This window comes from Pseudophryne corroboree, chromosome 1, assembly GCF_028390025.1.
Source record: "Pseudophryne corroboree isolate aPseCor3 chromosome 1, aPseCor3.hap2, whole genome shotgun sequence".
Taxonomy (NCBI): Eukaryota; Metazoa; Chordata; class Amphibia; order Anura; family Myobatrachidae; genus Pseudophryne; species Pseudophryne corroboree.
In genome coordinates, this window is record NC_086444.1 from 135856288 (window position 1) to 135881156 (window position 24869).

At 46.8% G+C, this 24869-nt stretch overlaps 1 protein-coding gene across 3 annotated transcripts in view; it reads left to right on the forward strand.

Annotated features, from left to right (window-relative positions):
• The window catches only part of RGS7BP (regulator of G protein signaling 7 binding protein), a 180518-nt gene extending 161121 nt beyond the window's left edge, over nucleotides 1–19397 (forward strand). For all 3 annotated transcript variants that reach the window (XM_063963115.1, XM_063963127.1, XM_063963121.1), the window contains 2 exons: nucleotides 15602–15672; nucleotides 18492–19397. In XM_063963115.1, the coding sequence (XP_063819185.1) occupies nucleotides 15602–15672; nucleotides 18492–18583 (163 nt within the window). In that variant the 3' untranslated portion in view covers nucleotides 18584–19397. The remainder of the gene's footprint in view (nucleotides 1–15601; nucleotides 15673–18491) is intronic.
• The last annotated feature ends 5472 nt before the right edge of the window (nucleotides 19398–24869 follow it).

Genomic DNA, 24869 nt, shown 5'->3' on the forward strand with positions numbered 1-24869 from the left:
GTCCCTTCCAAAAAACCCTCCCCAATCAGCACATGATGCAAAGAAAAAGAAAAGAAAAAAGAGGTGCAAGATGGAATTGTCCTTGGGCCCTCCCACCCACCCTTATGTTGTATAAACAAAACAGGACATGCACACTTTAACCAACCCATCATTTCAGTGACAGGGTCTGCCACACGACTGTGACTGATATGACGGGTTGGTTTGGACCCCCCCCAAAAAAGAAGCAATTAATCTCTCCTTGCACAAACTGGCTCTACAGAGGCAAGATGTCCACCTCATCTTCACCCTCCGATATATCACCGTGTACATCCCCCTCCTCACAGATTATCAATTCGTCCCCACTGGAATCCACCATCTCAGCTCCCTGTGTACTTTGTGGAGGCAATTGCTGCTGGTCAATGTCTCCGCGGAGGAATTGATTATAATTCATTTTAATGAACATCATCTTCTCCACATTTTCTGGATGTAACCTCGTACGCCGATTGCTGACAAGGTGAGCGGCGGCACTAAACACTCTTTCGGAGTACACACTTGTGGGAGGGCAACTTAGGTAGAATAAAGCCAGTTTGTGCAAGGGCCTCCAAATTGCCTCTTTTTCCTGCCAGTATAAGTACGGACTGTGTGACGTGCCTACTTGGATGCGGTCACTCATATAATCCTCCACCATTCTATCAATGTTGAGAGAATCATATGCAGTGACAGTAGACGACATGTCCGTAATCGTTGTCAGGTCCTTCAGTCCGGACCAGATGTCAGCATCAGCAGTCGCTCCAGACTGCCCTGCATCACCGCCAGCGGGTGGGCTCGGAATTCTGAGCCTTTTCCTCGCACCCCCAGTTGCGGGAGAATGTGAAGGAGGAGATGTTGACAGGTCGCGTTCCGCTTGACTTGACAATTTTGTCACCAGCAGGTCTTTCAACCCCAGCAGACTTGTGTCTGCCGGAAAGAGAGATCCAAGGTAGGCTTTAAATCTAGGATCGAGCACGGTGGCCAAAATGTAGTGCTCTGATTTCAACAGATTGACCACCCGTGAATCCTTGTTAAGCGAATTAAGGGCTGCATCCACAAGTCCCACATGCCTAGCGGAATCGCTCCCTTTTAGCTCCTTCTTCAATGCCTCCAGCTTCTTCTGCAAAAGCCTGATGAGGGGAATGACCTGACTCAGGCTGGCAGTGTCTGAACTGACTTCACGTGTGGCAAGTTCAAAGGGCATCAGAACCTTGCACAACGTTGAAATCATTCTCCACTGCACTTGAGACAGGTGCATTCCACCTCCTATATCGTGCTCAATTGTATAGGCTTGAATGGCCTTTTGCTGCTCCTCCAACCTCTGAAGCATATAGAGGGTTGAATTCCACCTCGTTACCACTTCTTGCTTCAGATGATGGCAGGGCAGGTTCAGTAGTTTTTGGTGGTGCTCCAGTCTTCTGTACGTGGTGCCTGTACGCCGAAAGTGTCCCGCAATTCTTCTGGCCACCGTCAGCATCTCTTGCACGCCCCTGTCGTTTTTTAAAAAATTCTGCACCACCAAATTCAAGGTATGTGCAAAACATGGGACGTGCTGGAATTTGCCCATATTTAATGCACACACAATATTGCTGGCGTTGTCCGATGCCACAAATCCACAGGAGAGTCCAATTGGGGTAAGCCATTCCGCGATGATCTTCCTCAGTTGCCGTAAGAGGTTTTCAGCTGTGTGCGTATTCTGGAAAGCGGTGATACAAAGCGTAGCCTGCCTAGGAAAGAGTTGGCGTTTGCGAGATGCTGCTACTGGTGCCGCCGCTGCTGTTCTTGCGGCGGGAGTCCATACATCTACCCAGTGGGCTGTCACAGTCATATAGTCCTGACCCTGCCCTGCTCCACTTGTCCACATGTCCGTGGTTAAGTGGACATTGGGTACAACTGCATTTTTTAGGACACTGGTGAGTCTTTTTCTGACGTCCGTGTACATTCTCGGTATCGCCTGCCTAGAGAAGTGGAACCTAGATGGTATTTGGTAACGGGGGCACACTGCCTCAATAAATTGTCTAGTTCCCTGTGAACTAACGGCGGATACCGGACGCACGTCTAACACCAACATAGTTGTGAAGGCCTCAGTTATCCGCTTTGCAGTAGGATGACTGCTGTGATATTTCATCTTCCTCGCAAAGGACTGTTGAACAGTCAATTGCTTACTGGAAGTAGTACAAGTGGGCTTACGACTTCCCCTCTGGGATGACCATCGACTCCCAGCGGCAACAACAGCAGCGCCAGCAGCAGTAGGCGTTACACGCAAGGATGCATCGGAGGAATCCCAGGCAGGAGAGGACTCGTCAGAATTGCCAGTGACATGGCCTGCAGGACTATTGGCATTCCTGGGGAAGGAGGAAATTGACACTGAGGGAGTTGGTGGGGTGGTTTGCGTGAGCTTGGTTACAAGAGGAAGGGATTTACTGGTCAGTGGACTGCTTCCGCTGTCACCCAAAGTTTTTGAACTTGTCACTGACTTATTATGAATGCGCTGCAGGTGACGTATAAGGGAGGATGTTCCGAGGTGGTTAACGTCCTTACCCCTACTTATTACAGCTTGACAAAGGGAACACACGGCTTGACACCTGTTGTCCGCATTTCTGGTGAAATACCTCCACACCGAAGAGCTGATTTTTTTGGTATTTTCACCTGGCATGTCAACGGCCATATTCCTCCCACGGACAACAGGTGTCTCCCCGGGTGCCTGACTTAAACAAACCACCTCACCATCAGAATCCTCCTGGTCAATTTCCTCCCCAGCGCCAGCAACACCCATATCCTCCTCATCCTGGTGTACTTCAACACTGACATCTTCAATCTGACTATCAGGAACTGGACTGCGGGTGCTCCTTCCAGCACTTGCAGGGGGCGTGCAAATGGTGGAAGGCGCATGCTCTTCACGTCCAGTGTTGGGAAGGTCAGGCATCGCAACCGACACAATTGGACTCTCCTTGTGGATTTGGGATTTCGAAGAATGCACAGTTCTTTGCTGTGCTGCTTTTGCCAGCTTGAGTCTTTTCATTTTTCTAGCGAGAGGCTGAGTGCTTCCATACTCATGTGAAGCTGAACCACTAGCCATGAACATAGGCCAGGGCCTCAGCCGTTCCTTGCCACTCCGTGTGGTAAATGGCATATTGGCAAGTTTACGCTTCTCCTCCGACAATTTTATTTTAGGTTTTGGAGTCCTTTTTTTTCTGATATTTGGTGTTTTGGATTTGACATGCTCTGTACTATGACATTGGGCATCGGCCTTGGCAGACGACGTTGCTGGCATTTCATCGTCTCGGCCATGACTAGTGGCAGCAGCTTCAGCACGAGGTGGAAGTGGATCTTGATCTTTCCCTAATTTTGGAACCTCAACATTTTTGTTCTCCATATTTTAATAGGCACAACTAAAAGGCACCTCAGGTAAACAATGGAGATGGATACTAGTATACAATTATGGACTGCCTGCCGACTGCAGACACAGAGGTAGCCACAGCCGTGAACTACCATACTGTACTGTGTCTGCAGCTAATATAGACTGGTTGATAAAGAGAAGATGTCTATGTAACTATGTATGTATAAAGAAGAATGAAAAAAAACCACGGTTAGGTGGTATACAATTATGGACGGACTGCCTGCCGAGTGCAGACACAGAGGTAGCCACAGCCGTGAACTACCGTACTGTACTGTGTCTGCAGCTAATATAGACTGGTTGATAAAGAGAAGATGTCTATGTAACTATGTATGTATAAAGAAGAATGAAAAAAATCCACGGTTAGGTGGTATTACAATTATGGACGGACTGCCTGCCGAGTGCAGAGACACAGAGGTAGCCACAGCCGTGAACTACCGTACTGTGTCTGCTGCGACTGGATGATAAATGATATAAAAAATATATATATATCACTACTGCAGCCGGACAGGTATATATTATATATTATATAATGACGGACCTGCTGGACACTGTCTGTCAGCAGAATGAGTTTTATTTTTATAGAATAAAAAAAAAAAAAACACACAAGTGAAGTCACACGACGAGTGTTTAACTTTTTCAGGCAATCACAATATAAGTATACTACTAACTATACTGGTGGTCAGTGTGGTCAGGTCACTGGTCAGTCACACTGGCAGTGGCACTCCTGCAGCAAAAGTGTGCACTGTTTAATTTTAATATAATATGTACTCCTGGCTCCTGCTATAACCTATAACTGGCACTGCAGTAGTGCTCCCCAGTCTCCCCCACAATTATAAGCTGTGTGAGCTGAGCAGTCAGACAGATATATAATATATATAGATGATGCAGCACACTGGCCTGAGCAGTGCACACAGATATGGTATGTGACTGACTGAGTCACTGTGTGTATCGCTTTTTTCAGGCAGAGAACGGATATATTAAATAAACTGCACTGTGTGTCTGGTGGTCACTCACTATATAATATATTATGTACTCCTGGCTCCTGCTATAACCTATAACTGGCACTGCAGTAGTGCTCCCCAGTCTCCCCCACAATTATAAGCTGTGTGAGCTGAGCAGTCAGACAGATATATATAATATTATATATAGATAATAGATGATGCAGCACACTGGCCTGAGCCTGAGCAGTGCACACAGATATGGTATGTGACTGACTGAGTCACTGTGTGTATCGCTTTTTTCAGGCAGAGAACGGATATATTAAATAAACTGCACTGTGTGTCTGGTGGTCACTCACTATATAATATATTATGTACTCCTGGCTCCTGCTATAACCTATAACTGGCACTGCAGTAGTGCTCCCCAGTCTCCCCCACAATTATAAGCTGTGTGAGCTGAGCAGTCAGACAGATATATATAATATTATATATAGATAATAGATGATGCAGCACACTGGCCTGAGCCTGAGCAGTGCACACAGATATGGTATGTGACTGACTGAGTCACTGTGTGTATCGCTTTTTTCAGGCAGAGAACGGATATATTAAATAAACTGCACTGTGTGTCTGGTGGTCACTCACTATATAATATATTATGTACTCCTGGCTCCTGCTATAACCTATAACTGGCACTGCAGTAGTGCTCCCCAGTCTCCCCCACAATTATAAGCTGTGTGAGCTGAGCAGTCAGACAGATATATATAATATTATATATAGATAATAGATGATGCAGCACACTGGCCTGAGCCTGAGCAGTGCACACAGATATGGTATGTGACTGAGTCACTGTGTGCTGTGTATCGCTTTTTTCAGGCAGAGAACGGATTATAAAGTAAACTGCACTGTCCTCACTAGTAAACTCTCTCCACTCAGTCTCTACACTTATACAGTAACAGTACTCCTCCTAGTCAGCTCCAGTAAATCTCTCTCAGTCTCTTATAATCTAAATGGAGAGGACGCCAGCCACGTCCTCTCCCTATCAATCTCAATGCACGTGTGAAAATGGCGGCGACGCGCGGCTCCTTATATAGAATCCGAGTCTCGCGATAGAATCCGAGCCTCGCGAGAATCCGACAGCGTCATGATGACGTTCGGGCGCGCTCGGGTTAACCGAGCAAGGCGGGAAGATCCGAGTCGCTCGGACCCGTGAAAAAAAACATGAAGTTCTGGCGGGTTCGGATTCAGAGAAACCGAACCCGCTCATCTCTAGCCGACAGCGGACGGAGACTGGCTCTGGGGGAAGCCCAGCATCTCCGGAGATGCTGGGCACGCCCCCTAAGTGCAAGGCCATGCCCCCTTTTTGCCGCGATCGTGGCAGGAGATCAGGGGCGCGCACCGGGTGTCACCACACCCGGTGACGCCTCTGCATCTTAATATAATACACAATATATAGAACTAGTGACCTATATATAATCCAGAAAGAAAGAACTACCTTAGTAAACACTACAATATTCTAGTGACCACTACACAACACATATAGCATCTTAATAAACTATATTCTGTACATACAGAGAACATAAAGACATGAACACATTTTTGGTACCCTTACAGATCATTGCAACAATGAGGGTGATTCCGAGTTGTTCGCTCGCTAGCTGCTTTTAGCAGCATTGCACATGCTAAGCCGCCGCCTACTGGGAGTGTATCTTAGCATAGCAGAATTGCTAACGAAAGCTTCGCTAATTTTCTCGTAACGATTACCCCGCAGTTTATGAGTAGCTTCAGACTTACTCAGCCATTGCGACCAGCTCAGTCCTTTTCGTTCCTGGTTTGACGTCACAAACACACCCAGCGTTTCCCCAACCTTTCCCCCATTTCTCCAGCCACTCCTGCGTTTTGCAACTCGAACGCCTGCGTTTTTTTTGCACACTCCCATAAAACGGCCAGTTTCCGCCCAGAAACACCCACTTCCTGTCAATGACACTACGATCAGCACAGCGTTGAAAAAGCTTTGTTATGCCGTGAGTAAAATACCTAACTTTTGTGTAAAATAACTAAGCGCATGCGCTCTGCGAACCTTGCGCATGCGCAGTAAGCGACTAATCGCAGTATAGCGAAAATCGGCAACGAGCGAACAACTCGGAATGACCCCCAATGCTTCATTCCTCCGGGAAAGTGATGAAATCAAAGGCTATTGTCTCATGTATATCTGCATGCCTTTGCTATTTCATAGACTAAACCGGGCATGGGTCTTCAACCTCGACCCTCCCGCGGCTATGGAACTACACATCCCAGCATGCCCTGCCTCAGTTTTACCCTGCCAATTAGCAAAACTGGCAGGGCATGCTGGGATGTGTAGCTCCACAGCAGCTGGAGGGCCAAGGTTGAAGGTCCATGGACTAAAGCAAATAAATTGTGAAAACAAATACATTTTCTCTAACGTCCTAGTGGATGCTGGGGACTCCGTCAGGACCATGGGGATTAGCGGCTCCGCAGGAGACAGGGCACAAAAATAAAGCTTTAGGATCAGGTGGTGTGCACTGGCTCCTCCCCCTATGACCCTCCTCCAAGCCTCAGTTAGGTTTTTGTGCCCGTCCGAGCAGGGTGCAATCTAGGTGGCTCTCCTAAAGAGCTGCTTAGAAAAAGTTTTTAGTTTTTTTATTTTCAGTGAGTCCTGCTGGCAACAGGCTCACTGCATCGAGGGACTTAGGGGAGAGAAGTGAACTCACCTGCGTGCAGGATGGATTGGCTTCTTAGGCTACTGGACACCATTAGCTCCAGAGGGAGTCGGAACACAGGTCTCACCCTGGGGTTCGTCCCGGAGCCGCGCCGCCGACCCACCTTGCAGATGCCGAAGATGGAAGAGGTCCAGAAGCAGGCGGCAGAAGACTTTTCAGTCTTCCTGAGGTAGCGCACAGCACTGCAGCTGTGCGCCATTGTTGTCAGCACACTTCACACAGCGGTCACGGAGGGTGCAGGGCGCTGGGGGGGCGCCCTGGGCAGCAATGTATAATACCTTTTTATGGCTAAAAATACATCACATATAGCCCTTGAGGCTATATGGATGTATTTAACCCCTGCCAGATCTCACAAACTCCGGAGAAGAGCCCGCCGAAATAGGGGGCGGGGCTTATTCTCCTCAGCACACAGCGCCATTTTCCTGCTCAGCTCCGCTGTGAGGAAGGCTCCCAGGACTCTCCCCTGCACTGCACTACAGAAACAGGGTAAAACAGAGAGGGGGGGCACTTTTTTTGGCGATATTACTATATTTAAGCTGCTATAAGGATACAACACTTATATAGGGTTGTTCCCATATATATTATAGCGCTTGGGTGTGTGCTGGCAAACTCTCCCTCTGTCTCCCCAAAGGGCTAGTGGGGTCCTGTCTTCAATAGAGCATTCCCTGTGTGTCTGCTGTGTGTCGGTACGTGTGTGTCAACATGTATGAGGACGATGTTGGTGTGGAGGCAGAGCAATTGCTGGTAATGGTGATGTCACCCCCTAGGGAGTCGACACCGGAATGGATGGCTTTGTTTATGGAATTACGTGATAATGTCAGCACATTACAAAAATCAGTTGACGACATGAGACGGCTGTCAAACCAGTTAGTACCTGCCCAGGCGTCTCAGACACCGTCAGGGGCTGTAAAACGCCCTTTACCTCAGTCGGTCGATACAGACCCAGATACGGACACTGAATCTAGTGTCGACGGTGAAGAAACAAACGTATTTTCCAGTAGGGCCACACGTTATATGATCACGGCAATGAAGGAGGCTTTGCATATCTCTGATACTACAAGTACCACAAAAAGGGGTATTATGTGGGGGGTGAAAAAACTACCTGTAGTTTTTCCTGAATCAGAGGAATTGAATGATGTATGTGATGAAGCGTGGGTTAACCCAGATAGAAAAGGGCTAATTTCAAAAAAGTTATTGGCATTATACCCTTTCCCGCCAGAGGTTAGGGCGCGCTGGGAAACACCCCCTAAGGTGGATAAGGCGCTCACACGCTTATCAAAACAAGTGGCGTTACCGTCTCCTGATACGGCCGCCCTCAAGGATCCAGCTGATAGGAGGCTGGAAACTACCCTAAAAAGTATATACACACATACTGGTGTTATACTGCGACCAGCCATCGCCTCAGCCTGGATGTGCAGTGCTGGGGTGGTCTGGTCGGATTCCCTGACTGAAAATATTGATACCCTGGATAGGGACAGTATTTTACAGACTTTAGAGCAATTAAAGGATGCTTTTCTTTATATGCGAGATGCTCAGAGGGATATTTGCACTCTGGCATCGAGAGTAAGTGCGATGTCCATATCTGCCAGAAGAAGTTTATGGACACGACAGTGGTCAGGTGATGCGGATTCCAAACGGCATATGGAAGTATTGCCGTATAAAGGGGAGGAATTATTTGGCGTCGGTCTATCGGATCTGGTGGCCACGGCAACGGCCGGGAAATCCACCTTTTTACCTCAGACCCCCTCACAACAGAAAAAGACACCGTCTTTTCAGCCGCAGTCCTTTCGGTCCTATAAGAACAAGCGGGCAAAAGGACAGTCATATCTGCCCCGAGGCAGAGGAAAGGGTAAGAGAGGGCAGCAAGCAGCTCCTTCCCAGGAACAGAAGCCCTCCGCGGGTTCTGCAAAGCCCTCAGCATGACGCTGGGGCTTTACAAGCGGACTCAGGAACGGTGGGGGGTCGACTCAAGAATTTCAGCGCGCAGTGGGCTTGCTCACAGGTGGACCCCTGGATCCTGCAGGTAGTATCTCAGGGTTACAGGTTGGAATTCGAGAAGTCTCCCCCTCGCCGGTTCCTAAAGTCTGCTTTGCCAACGTCTCCCTCAGACAGGGCGACGGTATTGGAAGCCATTCACAAGCTGTTTTCTCAGCAGGTGATAGTCAAGGTACCCCTCCTACAACAGGGAAAGGGGTATTACTCCACGCTATTTGTGGTACCGAAGCCGGACGGCTCGGTAAGACCTATTCTAAATCTGAAATCTTTGAACCTGTACATACAAAAATTCAGTTTCAAGATGGAATCACTCAGAGCAGTGATAGCGAATCTGGAAGAAGGGGACTTTATGGTGTCCCTGGACATAAAAGATGCTTACCTGCATGTCCCAATTTGCCCTTCACATCAAGGGTACCTCAGGTTCGTGGTGCAAAACTGTCATTATCAGTTTCAGACGCTGCCGTTTGGATTGTCCACGGCACCTCGGGTCTTTACCAAGGTAATGGCCGAAATGATGATTCTTCTGCGAAGAAGAGGCGTATTAATTATCCCTTACTTGGACGATCTCCTGATAAGGGCAAGGTCCAGAGAACAGCTGGAGGATGGAGTAGCACTAACCCAAGTAGTGCTGCAACAACACGGGTGGATTCTGAATTTTCCAAAATCTCAGTTGACCCCGACAACACGTCTGCTGTTCCTGGGAATGATTCTGGACACGGTTCAGAAAAAGGTGTTTCTTCCGGAGGAGAAAGCCAAGGAGTTATCCGAACTTGTCAGGAACCTCCTAAAACCAGGAAAAGTGTCTGTGCATCAATGCACAAGAGTCCTGGGAAAGATGGTGGCTTCTTACGAAGCAATCCCATTCGGCAGATTCCACGCACGAACTTTTCAGTGGGATCTGCTGGACAAATGGTCCGGATCGCATCTGCAGATGCATCAGCGGATAACCTTATCGCCACGGACAAGGGTGTCTCTTCTGTGGTGGTTGCAGAGTGCTCATCTGTTAGAAGGCCGCAGATTCGGCATACAGGACTGGGTCCTGGTGACCACGGATGCCAGTCTGAGAGGCTGGGGAGCGGTCACACAGGGAAGAAACTTCCAGGGAGTATGGTCAAGCCTGGAGATGTCTCTTCACATAAATATACTGGAGCTAAGAGCGATTTACAATGCTCTAAGCCTGGCAAAACCCCTGCTTCAGGGTCAGCCGGTGTTGATCCAGTCGGACAACATCACGGCAGTCGCCCACGTAAACAGACAGGGCGGCACAAGAAGCAGGAGAGCAATGGCAGAAGCTGCAAGGATTCTTCGCTGGGCGGAAGATCATGTGATAGCACTGTCAGCAGTGTTCATTCCGGGAGTGGACAACTGGGAAGCAGACACGATCTACACCCGGGAGAGTGGGGACTTCATCCAGAAGTCTTCCACATGATTGTGAACCGTTGGGAAAAACCAAAGGTGGATATGATGGCGTCTCGCCTCAACAAAAAACTGGACAGGTATTGCGCCAGGTCAAGAGACCCTCAGGCAATAGCTGTGGACGCTCTGGTAACACCGTGGGTGTTCCAGTCAGTGTATGTGTTTCCTCCTCTGCCTCTCATACCCAAAGTACTGAGAATTATACGGCAAAGGGGAGTAAGAACGATACTCGTGGCTCCGGATTGGCCAAGAAGAACTTGGTACCCGGAACTTCAGGAGATGCTCACGGAAAATCCGTGGCCTCTACCTCTAAGACGGGACCTGATTCAGCAGGGACCGTGTCTATTCCAAGACTTACCGCGGCTGCGTTTGACGGCGTGGCGGTTGAACGCCGAATTCTAAGGGAAAAAGGCATTCCAGAAGAGGTCATTCCTACACTGGTTAAAGCCAGGAAGGAGGTGACTGCACAACATTATCACCGCATTTGGAGAAAATATGTTGCGTGGTGTGAGGCCAGGAAGGCCCCCACGGAGGAATTTCAATTGGGTCGATTCCTACATTTCCTGCAAACAGGATTGTCTATGGGCCTCAAGTTGGGGTCCATTAAGGTTCAAATTTCGGCCCTGTCGATTTTCTTCCAGAAAGAATTGGCTTCAGTTCCTGAAGTCCAGACTTTTGTAAAAGGAGTACTACATATACAGCCCCCGGTTGTGCCCCCAGTGGCTCCGTGGGACCTTAATGTAGTTTTGGATTTTCTCAAATCCCATTGGTTTGAGCCACTCAAATCGGCGGATTTGAAATATCTTACATGGAAAGTAACCATGCTACTGGCCCTGGCTTCAGCCAGGAGAGTGTCAGAATTGGCGGCTTTATCGTATAAAAGCCCATATCTGATTTTCCATTCGGACAGGGCAGAACTGCGGACGCGTCCTCATTTTCTGCCTAAGGTGGTGTCAGCGTTTCACCTGAACCAGCCTATTGTGGTGCCTGCGGCTACTAGCGATTTGGAGGATTCCAAGTTGCTGGACGTTGTCAGGGCATTGAAAATATATATTTCAAGGACGGCTGGAGTCAGAAAATCTGACTCGCTGTTTATACTGTATGCACCCAACAAGCTGGGTGCTCCTGCTTCTAAGCAGACGATTGCTCGTTGGATTTGTAGCACAATTCAACTTGCACATTCTGTGGCAGGCCTGCCACAGCCTAAATCTGTCAAGGCCCATTCCACAAGGAAGGTGGGCTCATCCTGGGCGGCTGCCCGAGGGGTCTCGGCATTACAACTCTGCCGAGCAGCTACGTGGTCGGGGGAGAACACGTTTGTAAAATTCTACAAATTTGATACCCTGGCTAAAGAGGACCTGGAGTTCTCTCATTCGGTGCTGCAGAGTCATCCGCACTCTCCCGCCCGTTTGGGAGCTTTGGTATAATCCCCATGGTCCTGACGGAGTCCCCAGCATCCACTAGGACGTTAGAGAAAATAAGATTTTACTTACCGATAAATCTATTTCTCGTAGTCCGTAGTGGATGCTGGGTGCCCATCCCAAGTGCGGATTGTCTGCAATACTTGTACATAGTTATTGTTACAAAAAAATCGGGTTGTTCTTGTTGTGAGCCGTCTGTTCAGAGGCTCCTACGTTGTCATACTGTTTACTGGGTTCAGATCACAAGTTGTACGGTGTGATTGGTGTGGCTGGTATGAGTCTTACCCGGGATTCAAAATCCTTCCTTATTGTGTACGCTCGTCCGGGCACAGTATCCTAACTGAGGCTTGGAGGAGGGTCATAGGGGGAGGAGCCAGTGCACACCACCTGATCCTAAAGCTTTATTTTTGTGCCCTGTCTCCTGCGGAGCCGCTAATCCCCATGGTCCTGACGGAGTCCCCAGCATCCACTACGGACTACGAGAAATAGATTTATCGGTAAGTAAAATCTTATTATTAATTAATCTTAAAAGATATTCTAACATGGCCTTTACAGATTTGTTGGTACAATAGATAATAAACAATTCAATTATAGTGATATTTCAAAATAATTGCTTTCTTGAATTAGCATCCAATGTATTCAATCTTCTAATCAGTCATTCAGCCTATTTAAATGGAGAAAAGTAGTCACTCCGCTGTTTTGGTATCATTGTGTGCTCCTCAATGAACATAGGTGGTCACTCCGAGTTGATCGCTAGCTGCATTTGTTCGCAGCGTAGCGATCAGGCTAAAAAATGGCAGTTCTGCGCATGCGGCGCAATGCGCACGCAGGTCATACGGTCACAACGAACGATGCAGTTTTGCACAGAGTCTAGCGATGCATTTCAGTTGCACTGGTTGCCGCAGAGTGATTGACATGAAGTGGGCGTTTCTGGGTGGCAACTGACCGTTTTCAGGGAGTGTTTGGAAAAACACAGGCGTACCAGGGAAAACGCAGGCGTGGCTGGGTGGGTTTGTGACGTCAAATCCGGAACTGAATAGTCTGAAGTGATCGCAAGCGCTGAGTAGGTTTTGAGCTACTCTGAAACTACACAACATTTTTTTGCAGGCGCTCTGCGATAAAAACGTTTGCACTTCTGCTAAGCTAAAATACACTCCCAGTGGGCGGCGGCATAGCGTTTGCACGGCTGCTAAAAACTGTTAGTGGGCGATCAACTCGGAATGACCCCATAGACCAGAGAAAGTAAAGGAGAGAGATGTCTCAGGAGATCAGGAAGAAAATACTGTAGACAAGCACATTAAAGGTAAAGGCTATAAGACTATCTCCAAGCAGCTTGATGTTCCCGTGACTACAGTTGCAAATATTCTTAAGAAGTTTAAAGTCCATGGGACTGTAGCCAACCTCTCTGGATGGAGCTGCAAGAGGAAAATCACTCCCAGATTAAACAGAAGCATAGTGAGAATGGTTAAAAAGAAACAAGGACAACTTCCAAAGATATACAAGCTGAACTACTAGTTCAAGGTATGTCTGTTTCTGATCATACCATCCGACGTTTTTTGGTGTCACATTGGGCTCCATGGAAGAAGACCCAGGAGAAATCCACTTTTGAAAAAACAACATATTAGCTTTATGTTCACAGATGAAAAAAATAAACCTTAAAAGAAAAGAACACCGTACCTACTGTGAAACATGGAGGAGGCTTGGTCATGCTTTGGGGCTGCTTTGCTGCATCTGGCAAGGGGTGCCTAGAATCTGTGCAGGGTACAATGAAATCTCAAGACTATCAAGGCATTCAGGAGTGAAACCTACTGCCCATTGTCAGAATGCTCTGTCTCAGTCGCAGGTTCTAATATACAGCTATAAGCACCCAAGAATGGATAAGAACAGAATATTGGACTGGTCTGAAGTGGCCTCCTATGAGTCCTGATCTAAATTCTATCGAACATCTATGGAAAGAGCTGAAACATGCAGTCTGGAGAAGCTTGCTCGGGAAGAGTGGGCTATACTACTTGTTGATAGGTACAGAAGTCTCACTGAGAGCTACAGAAATCACTCAATAGCAGTGATTGCCTCTACAGGATTTGCAACAAAATATTTGGGTACGGGTCCCATCATTTTTGCCCATGCTGTTTTACTTTGTTTAGTAAAAATATTATGTTTAATCAAAAATCTAATGCAAAGGCTGATTTATATTAAATTAGAGATGAGCGGGTTCTGTTTTACTCGCATTTACTCGGATTTACTCGAATCTCCTTATTGGATCTCGGATGTCACGTGTTTTGGTTAGCCATTAAGAAAAATCTGGAAAATCTGATTTTGCGATAATTCTGGCGTTAAGAACCAAGTAAATCCGAACCCGCTCATCTCTATATTAAATAAATATGGAATAAACAATGCTGAATGCCAATACAGTATTTTAGTGAAAAACATGAGTTCGTCCTTTATCATGGAAGGGAACCAATGAATTTGTCCATGTCTGTATTACTGATCTCTATCAAATTTAGAAATCCATCTCATGACCACTAGTCAAAACACAATACATACTAGTAGCTACTATGGCAATCCTATTTTGGAGGCATCAGAAAAGGAAGAATTTTTGTTAGCTTTATAATGCAACCTCCTCCCAGGCCATTGGTGTATTAATATTCAGTAACTAGGGGGTATATTTACTAAAGTGCAGGTTTATAGAAGTGGAGATGTTGCCAATAGCAACCAATCAGGTTCTTCTAGATAAATAAGTAGAATCTGATTGGTTGCTATCGGCAACATCTCCACTTCTATAAACCTGCACTTTAGTAAATATACCTCTAGATTTATGCTGACTTTTTAACACATACTGTATCTCCGATCTTTGGTGGCTTTATATAGACAAAACACTTCTGAGCTGCCAGCACACAGCACGTGGATTACCAGCTGTCAGTTCCCCCAGCACTGCTTACTTCTCCAGGAGGGGAGTCTATGGGGTGATAGCAATGTACAGGAGTATATCAATGTGCAACTGAATTCAGCATATTGCTACTTATTTCTGCAAGGCATATTGCTCAGCAGGGTAAAATGGTACCTTTTTCATTGCATGGCAACCAATCAGCTGCTACATATAAATGCACTTAATAAATGTTACCTCAACATTGAGTGGTTGCCATGGGCAACTTCTCCACTGGTTCACATCTCCGCTCTTTTCACTGCTTCATGAATAGACCCCATAGTGTCTCTTCCCACACATTGCAGGAGCCATGAGCCGGAGGAGGGGGCGACCTGCCGCCGAGGACAGGTGCGGCTGGTATCGCCCCCAGGCTGTACCACCCAGTGCAGCTGCACCGGCCGCGCCCCGCTTCTCACAACCCTGCGAATAAGACACACATTTTGAATGGGAAAGACACTCTCTATGGCCAAGTGTGTAAGGATACATCTGTATCATTCATTGTCTAAATTCTCATATTTGGATTAAATAATTCTATAGTTAAATAAACTTAAGATACAGTTGTGTCCCTTTATAGTGTTGCTGCGGGAGGCAGATTACTGTCACGCTGCCATGATGCATACGGGTCACGGCAAAGCATGACTTATGCCCATGATGTAGAAGGACACATCTGTAGTTGCACGGATTCAAGAAACTATGGATACTGAGAAACCGGGGATAACGCCAGTAAGTGACATTCTAAACTGTTTTACCTTTCTTTTCAGAGACATGAGGGAAATGAAGAACCTCTTAAGCAAACTCAGGGAGACCATGCCTTTGCCATTAAAAAACCAAGGTCAATCTGTTAATCTTTTTCTTATTTATAGATGTATTAAATATGGCATCCTATTATATTATTATTATATATAATATTATATATTATTACAGGTTGAGTATCCCATATCCAAATATCCGAAATACGGAATATTCCGAAATACGGACTTTTTTGAGTGAGAGTGGGATAGTGAAACTTTAGTTTTTTGATGTCTCAATGTACACAAACTTTGTTTAATACACAAAGTTATTAAAAATATTGTATTAAATGACCTTCAGGCTGTGTGTATAAGGTGTATAAGAAACATAAATGAATTGTGTGAATGTACACACAGTTTGTTTGATGCACAAAGTTATAAAAAAAATTGGCTAAAATGACCTTCAGGCTGTGTGTATAAGGTGTATATGAAACATAAATACATTATGTGCTTAGACTTGGATCCCATCACCATGATATCTCATTATGGTATGCAATTATTCCAAAATACGGAAAAATCCCATATCCAAAATACCTCTGGTCCCAAGCATTTTGGATAAGGGATACTCAACCTGTATATATTATATATTATATTATAATTATATATATATTGCAGTTACACACTGAGAATCTGTAAAAGGTATTGGGGGTCATTCCGAGTTGATCGTAGCTGTGCTAAATTTTCATCTTCCCTGAAATGCGGGGGGGACGCCCAGCACAGGGCTAGTCCGCCCCGCATGTCAGTGCCGCCCCCCCGCACAAATACAAAAGCATCACACAGCGGCGATGCTTTTGTATTTGTGGAGTAACTCCCGGCCAGCGCAGGAACCTTAAAAAAAGATATTAAGAAGAGTAATGAAAACATTAACGCATTAAATATCGGATAGCTGTTATTATATATTTACAGTACAGTTTGTGGTATCACCAGCTGATCTCTCAGCAAAGATACCTCACTCTCACCACAATAGAGGCCAAGGGAGTAAGGTTAATGATAATAATAAGTAGGTCTGTAGGGAATGAGGCAGGGAAGGAATGAATGTGGCTTCTCAGTCACACACACACAATGCCGATACTCACACACATGGTCGGTGTTCTTCAGCTGCATATGCGTCCTGCGGTGTGTGCGTACAGAGGGGTAGTTGCCATTGAGAAGCTCGGTATGAGAAATATATTGGGCGGTGACTGGCAGGTGGCTATCCAGACCCACGAAGATGTAGCCTTTTATGGGAATGTGGTGGGCGCGTCATAGAAGTGTTTGGGTACTCAGACCCTTTGGGGGAGATTTAGCAAAACTTGGAGAGAGATAAAGTACCAGCCAATCAGCTTCTAACTGCCATGTCACGGGATGTGTTTGAAAAATAACAATGTAATGTACTGACACACCCACCGACAGCTTTGCAGATACCAGCCATGGTAACAAGCAGCGGTGGTGGCAGATCCATATGAGAAGCCTCAAGGTTGCACAGAATAGCCACAGGAACTGAGACGCTGGCACCATGTTTCTGCATACAGGATTGTAGTTGTAGGCTGAGACATGCCCCCAAAACAGTTGCAATTCACCTTTGTTATTGCCTCCACTCCCTGTTACCTCCCCCAAACGCTTCCTGACTGTAGTCACTTTGCAAATATATCATCACTGCGAGTGACGCAGCTAAGGTAGCTTGGTGCGTGTGCAGTACGACCGAGACACATGTCGGACGATAATCACTCAACTCCACAAAATATCGGCATTGTGTACATTTCTGATTCAGACCAAAGTGGGCATCTCACAGTCAGATGCACACATGTGCACCAGGGGAAGGGCTTTCACCAGCATTGATATACAGTCACAGAGACACACACGTGCGCCGGGGGAAGGGCTTTTACTAGCATTGGTATAAAGTCATAGGCGCAACTATGACAATAGACACTGAAGCAGGCCCCTATAGGAGCAAGCCGACAAAAATCACTGAATCAGGCCCCTATAGGAGCAAGCCCACAAAAACCACTGAAACAGGCTCCAATAGGAGCAAGCCCACAAAAAAAACACTGAAGCAGGCCCCTATAGGAGCAAGCCCACAAAAGACACTGAAGCAGGCCCCTATAGGAGCAATCCCACAAAAATCACTGACGCAGGCCCCTATAGGAGCAAGCCCACAAAAATCATTGAAGCGGGCCCCTATAGGATCAAGCCCACAAAAGACACTGAAGCAGGCCCCTAGAGGAGCAAGCCTACAAAAGACACTGAAGCAGGCCCCTATAGGAGCAGGCTTACAAAAGACAATGAAGCAGGCCCTATAGGAGCAAGCCCACAAAAGACAATGAAGCAGGCCCCTATAGGAGCAATATACCACAAAAATCACTGAAGCAGGCCCCTATAGGAGCAAGCCCACAAAAATCACTGAAGCAGGCCCCTATAGGATCAAGCCCACAAAAGACAATGAAGCAGGCCCCTATAGGAGCAAGCCCACAAAAGACACTGAAGCAGGCCCCTAGAGGAGCTAGCCCACAAAAGACACTGAAGCAGGCCCCTATAGGAGCAGGCCCACAAAAGACACTGAAGCAGGCCCCTATAGGAGCAAGCCCACAAAAGACACTGAAGCAGGCCCTATAGGAGCAAGACCACAAAAGACAATGAAGCAGGCCCCTATAGGAGCAAGCCCACTTTGGCTAAAACAATAAATGCAATTATACATTTTACTGTGTTTTTTTTTATTTACGTGTGTTGATTATATGAATATGATTATGATCATCTCAGATGTTTAAATACATTATCATTACACCTTAGCTAGTGATTGCAGAAACCATCATAATGATCATTACACCTTAGCAAGTGATTGTGCAAACTGTCATAATTAATCTAATTAATTATTGTTTTATTACAGATGACAGTAGCCTCCTCAATTTATCACCTTATCCCCTCGTCAGAAGAAGAAAGAGAAGGTTCTTTGGATTGTGTTGCCTCATCACCAGTTAAAAGCAAAAAAAAAAAAAGCCATTATTTCTGCAAATTTGTTATAACTTGACCTTTGCTGTCATATATCATATTGAGGTTGGTTAATTCATTATGTATTCAGTGTTGCCTAAACTGCCTTGTTTCAAATCTTCTTCAGTCTGGAGATTAATGCTGTCACTGAACTTTGAACTTGTCAGGAAACAGCGTATGTGGCAAAAACACCAATGATTGGTTGGAAAGGTTCTAACAAACTTTATGAACACGTGTAAAGTTCACGGGCATAAAATAAATATGCAAAATGCTTTGATGTCCAAGTATTGTGCAATAGGAATGTCATTGCATCAGCATCACAATGGAGTTTTGATATGGAGATGGTGACAGCAAATATTACGCGAATATCAATGTATCAATGGCCAATAACTGTATTTTAATTTGTATTCTTTTCTCTTGTCTGAATTACACTTAGTCTTCCACAGTTCATCAGGATTTTGTCCAAGATTTCAGCCAAGTTATCTGTTGACTAGAGGATGAAAAATGAAGTAATTATGTACTTATAGCTTGTAAATATATTGTCATCTCAATGATGATCATCAGTATTTTCCTTTAAACCAGAAAGTGTGGTTTTCACAATCTTGAATCTATTATGTCAACTTCCCCAGCTATATCCTCATGACCTAGTAAGACAATGTATCATACTGTATACTGTTACTGTAGGAAGTTTAAGCATGGTGTCTGCACATTGCCATAGTGGTAAATCTGATAGGGCATGCCAGCGTTAGCTCAAATTTAAATATTCCCTACATTTTACATTGTTAATAAAACTTTTTTAGTTAAACTCTGTTGAATTTCTTTTGCACCTGCATTGTAATGAAGGATTCATTTGTGACTTTGACAGGAGAGTTTTGGTAATACAGTAAGTGGATGTTTGGTCTTGTGCCTAGGTAACATTGCAAATACTTTTGAAGGGAAAGTATGCAATTTTGCAGAGACACAAAGATATGCGACAGGATAGACACACCAGGAGGAGTAAAACAAATGATTGATGATCTAGATAGACTAGAGGAATGGGCAAGAGCATGGCAACTACAGTTTAATGCCAATAAATGCAAAATCATGCACTTGGGTCTCAAAAAACCAGAAGCTGAATATAATATTAATGGCACTATACTGGAAACTACTGAGGAGGAAAGGGATCTAGGAGTCACTATTTCAGGTGACTAAAAGGCAGGTAAGCAATGTAACAAAGCAATGAGGAAGGCAAGTCAGACGCTTGGTTGTATAGGGAGAGGAATCAGCAGCAGAAAGAAAGAAGTAATAATGCCACTGTATAGGTCATTGGTACGCCATCATCTGGAATACTGTGTCCGGTTCTGGAGGCCTTATCTTCAGAAGGATATAAATACATTAGAGAGTGTACAAAGAAGGGCAACCAAAATGGTGCATGGCCTACATCAGAAAACTTACCTGGAAAGAATAGTTCTTAATATGTACTCTATAGTCTGGAGCAGAGAAGGGAAAAGGGAGACATGATAGATACTTTCAAATTTATCAAGGGTTTTAACAAAGTCCAGGAGGGAAACATTCTTCAAATGAAGAGAAGCAATAGGACATGAGGACATGCACTGAGACTGGAGGGAGGCAGGTTTAGGGGAATCTTGAGGAAAAATTACTTCACAGAAAGGGTAGTGGACAAATGGAATAGCCTCCCAGCAGAGGTGTTAGAGGCTAAGGGGTGTATTCAATAAGAGTCGGCTCCATTCCGACATGCATTTGTCGGAATGGATCCGACAACCCCTATTCAATGAACGGCCAAATCCGACTGTCAGATTTGGCCATTCCTGGTGTCCTGTCCTGCTGCTGCGATCAGCGGCTCCCGGGTGTGCTGTCAGCGGCAGCAGGAGGAGCTGGTAGTGGCGCGGGGGTTGATGTGTGCATCGGCGGGGGGAGCTGGAGACGTCGGCGGGTGTTAATCTGTGCGGCGGCGGGGGGAGTTGTCTGCGGCGGAGGGGTGGCGCTGCATGGAGTAAGGAGCCTGGCCAGGGGGACGCCCTGCTCAATCCGACTTTTTTTAAAGTCGGATTGAGATTGTCGGAAAGGGGGCCAAAACCTGTCGGAACCGGCCCCGTTTCAGACAGCAGCAGGTGGATCAACGGGTATCCCGCCGATCCACCTGCTTTCCGACAGCATTCCGACAAGTCGGAAAAAAAGTGCCCATATTGAATAGGTTGGAACTCCTTCCAACCTGTTCCAGGCGGAAACTGCCGTCTTTCCGACAAGACGGCAGTTTCCGACTCTTATTGAATACACCCCTAAAACAGAGCAGCTTAAACATGCATGGGATAGACATAAGGATATCCTTACGAAGAGGGTTTAAGGTTAACATACAGTACGTTTAGAAAAGGGGCAAACTTGATCGGCCAAGTGGTTCTTATCTGCTGTCAAATTCCATGTTTACATAGTACTGAGACTGAGGAGTGATAAATGAATTATAGAACTAATGATAGACATGTTGGTCGTGTAACAGTGGGAGAAGATATGATGAAACAAGTGACAAATAACTGTATATAAGAGAAGTGAGATAATGAGCAACTATAATTGCTGTTAATATTGAAGAGAATACATGTAGACAGCTAAGATGTGCTGCATGAAGCTTTAGCTTATACCATGCTGATTTTCTGTCTGTTCCCTCCAAGAGGCAGCAACCAGGTTGGCTCAACAGGGGGCGTTCTCTCAGAAAAGGGGGCGGTCCGGAGACGTGGAGATGCGATTGCGTCCCCGCTATTCAGTGCCAGCATTACCAGCATTGTAAATGGGGGTAGGGACCGCAAATGACGTGATTCAGCGCAAATTGTTTAATTGCCTCTCCCACTTTTCCTCTGGAAGCGGGCGGCTGTGAGGGTGAGAAGGGGACAGTGTGGGGGGTACAAGCTGGATGCGAGAGGCCTGCGCACATTTCCAGGTGGCTGGGAGTACCACACGATTATCGGGAGCCTCCTGGCCATTCTGAGAGTAGACATGTATGCTGTAGCTTAAATATAGTGCTGGAATTTATATTTTTAATTGTCTCTTTATTATGGAAATAACAGTGCAATAAACTGAGGCAAACATATTCCACTTCTCTATATTCTTCAGATCTGATTACTGAAATTAGTACAGGGCCTTACTCAGAGCCGGATTTAGGGGTCACGCCGCTGAACATCCAAGAACCCCCCTGGTGCCCCTGCTTAATAACTCACCAGCTGTACCTTTGCTCGAGTGCTCGGTGCCTCTACAGCCATTCCTCCCAAACCGCCAGTCCATCCACCCACCATCCACTGCTGCTCTGATGCGGTGGCGGGAGGAGAGAATGCCGTGCTGCGCCACTGCTCTGATGTGGAGGGGGGACGACTGCTGTATACACATTGCGCCAGGTAGAGCCTCTTATACACATTGTGCCAGGTAGAGCTTCTTATACACATTGTGCCAGGTCGAGCCCGTTATACATATTGCGCCAGGTAGAGCTTCTTATACACATTGTGCCAGGTCTAGCCTCTTATACACATTGTGCCAGGTCGAGCTCGGTATACACATTGCACCAGGTAGCCCATTATACACGGTGCACCAGGTAGCCCCTTGTAGCATTACACCAGGTAGCCCATTATACACGTTGCACCAGTTAAGTAGGTAGGTGTGTGTGTTTGTGTTTTGCAGGGATGTGGCTCGGGAAGCTGACGGGATGGGTGCTGCGGACAGCTGAACACTGGCGGAGGGGGCGGGTTTGCGGACAGCGGGGGGGGCAGATTCAGCCAGCAAGAGGCAGCCAGGGTGGGTAACAAACGACACAGTGTTCGCTGCGCTCAGGAAGTGTGCGCTAATGCAGCTGGTGGGGTACCTTCCCGCCGTACTAGCCCCGCCGCACTTACAACCGTCACGAATGCTGTGCTGCCCCCAGCAGGTGCTGCTCCTTGGCACGTGCTTAGTGGGAAATGGGTACTGGCTTTACTATCAGTGTATAATTCAGACTCACCTAGGCTGGGGCAACAACAAAAGCTTTCCCAAGACAACATTGTCCTAAAACAATAAATTAAAATTTGGAAAATCATTAAATGGCGTCTCCAGGATTTTCTGGGAGAGATGAGAGAGATGGTGTTTTTTTGCTATTTTTACTCTACGGTCATAGAACTCCTCATCGACTTTTCATACTCTTAGAAGCTATGCAGTGCATACAGAACACATGTATCCAGAGGCGTAGCTAGGGTTTTCGGAGCCCAGGGCAAGATGGAAAATGGCGCCCCCCCCAAAAAAAACAACAAAAAAACCCAAAAGAAGCATAGGCGCGCGCTGTGGAATAATGGGCGTGGCCACACTCCAGAAGGGGTGTGCCACGCTCCAGAACGGGTGTGGCCACGCTCCAGAAGGGGTGTGGCCACTGAAAATGGCCCACAGTGCCAATTACATTGCCCCACAGTGCCGGATACATGCCCCACAGTGCCAGTTACATGCCCCACAGTGCCAGTTGCATGCCCCACAGTGCTAGATACATGCCCCACAGGGCCAGTTACATTGCTGCACAGTGCCAGTTACATTGCACCACAGTGCCAGATACATGCCCCACAGTGCCAGTTACATTGCCCCACAGTGCCAGTTACATGCCCCACAGTGCCAGATACATGCCCCACAGTGCCAGTTACATTGCCCCACAGTGCCAGTTACATTGCCCCACAGTGCCAGATACATTGCCCCACAGTGCCAGATACATGCCCAACAGTGCCAGTTACATTGCCCCGCAGTGCCAGTTACATGCCCCACAGTTCCAGATACATGCCCCACAGTGCCAGATACATGCCCCACAGTGCCAGTTACATTGCCCCACAGTGCCAGTTACATGCCCCACTCAGTGCCAGATACATGCCCCACCGTGCCAGTTACATGCCCCACTCAGTGCCAGATACATGCCCCACAGTGCCAGTTACATTGCCGGTCCGCAAGCTCTGATTGGCTAACGCCGCCGGAGACTGGACACACGCAGCGCTGCTAGTGCTGGCAGCGGTGGTGAGGGGAGGGAGAGACGCTGCGCTCTCCTCCCCTCACATTTCAGCGTGACGGTGGCGAGTGGGACATGATGCCCTGGCCGCCGCCGGCGCCCCCCTCTCCTGGGCCTGCCAAGGCACCCAGGGCACGTGCCCCACTCGCCCTACCCTTGTTACGCCACTGCATGTATCTGCCCTTGCGATTATGCAGATGGCCATGTATTGAGCCAGCTGCCTGCACAGACCTCTCTAGTTCTGGTAACTAAGAAAAACTTTCTGACAGATACATGCAGGGTTTATCAGAAGTCAATTACATTTTATGCCATTCTGAAGCATCCCATTGAAGGGAATTAAGCCTTTTATTTGTTTTAAATTTTGATTTTGGGAAAGAAAAATCTGGTTATAATGTACACACTGGTGACAGATGCATCAGTGTGGGAGGAGTAGGGGCTTTGTGCACCAGGAGCTGTTGGTGGCACCAGAGGCTATATAGTAATAACACACGGGCACAGATCACCTCTGCTCATCCACATGAACTCTGCTCAACATGCCCTCCAATATCGACAGAAGAGCCGAACACCATCATTTCAACTGCAGCAATCCTACACCCCATCCAATCTGCTTGGCATGGATGGGGTGTCCTCCACCAGAAACCTGTTGGGCATTGAATGGGATGTACTGTAACACCAGCACAGAACTGTATTAGGGCTAAAAACATCCTTTATCAGAGCCTTGCAGAGGATCCTGAGTGAGGTGAGGAAAGTCCATCAAAGCCAGCTGTGCAAAACCTTCAAGTTGGTGCTAGGTGAAAGCACTGGTGTGTGTTGGGTGCACTGCGTGTGTGTGACAGTGAGTGAGGACTGCTGTGTGTGCAGAGAGCCAGAAAGGGTGAGTCCTAGCTCAGATCTAAATTGTAGTGTGAGAATAAAGGTGTCCAGCATTTGTGGGCTACAAGCAAAATAATAAATATATTTGCTCCCCTTGCATTACAACATGAGGGGTAATTCAGACCTGATCACTCGCTGTTTTTTGCAGTCCTGTGTTCACATAGTCGCCGGGGAGTGTATTTTAGCTGTGCAAGTGTGCGATCGCATCTGCAGCTGAGCGGTACATAAAGGTTTGGTACAGTTTCTGAGTAGCCCAGGACTTACTCAGCCAATACGATCACTTCAGCCTGTCCGGGACCGGAATTGATGTCAGACACCCGCCCTGCAAACGCTTGGGAACGCCTGCGTTTTCCAACCACTCCCAGAAAACTGTCAGTTGACACCCACACGTGCCTTCTTCCTGTCAATCAC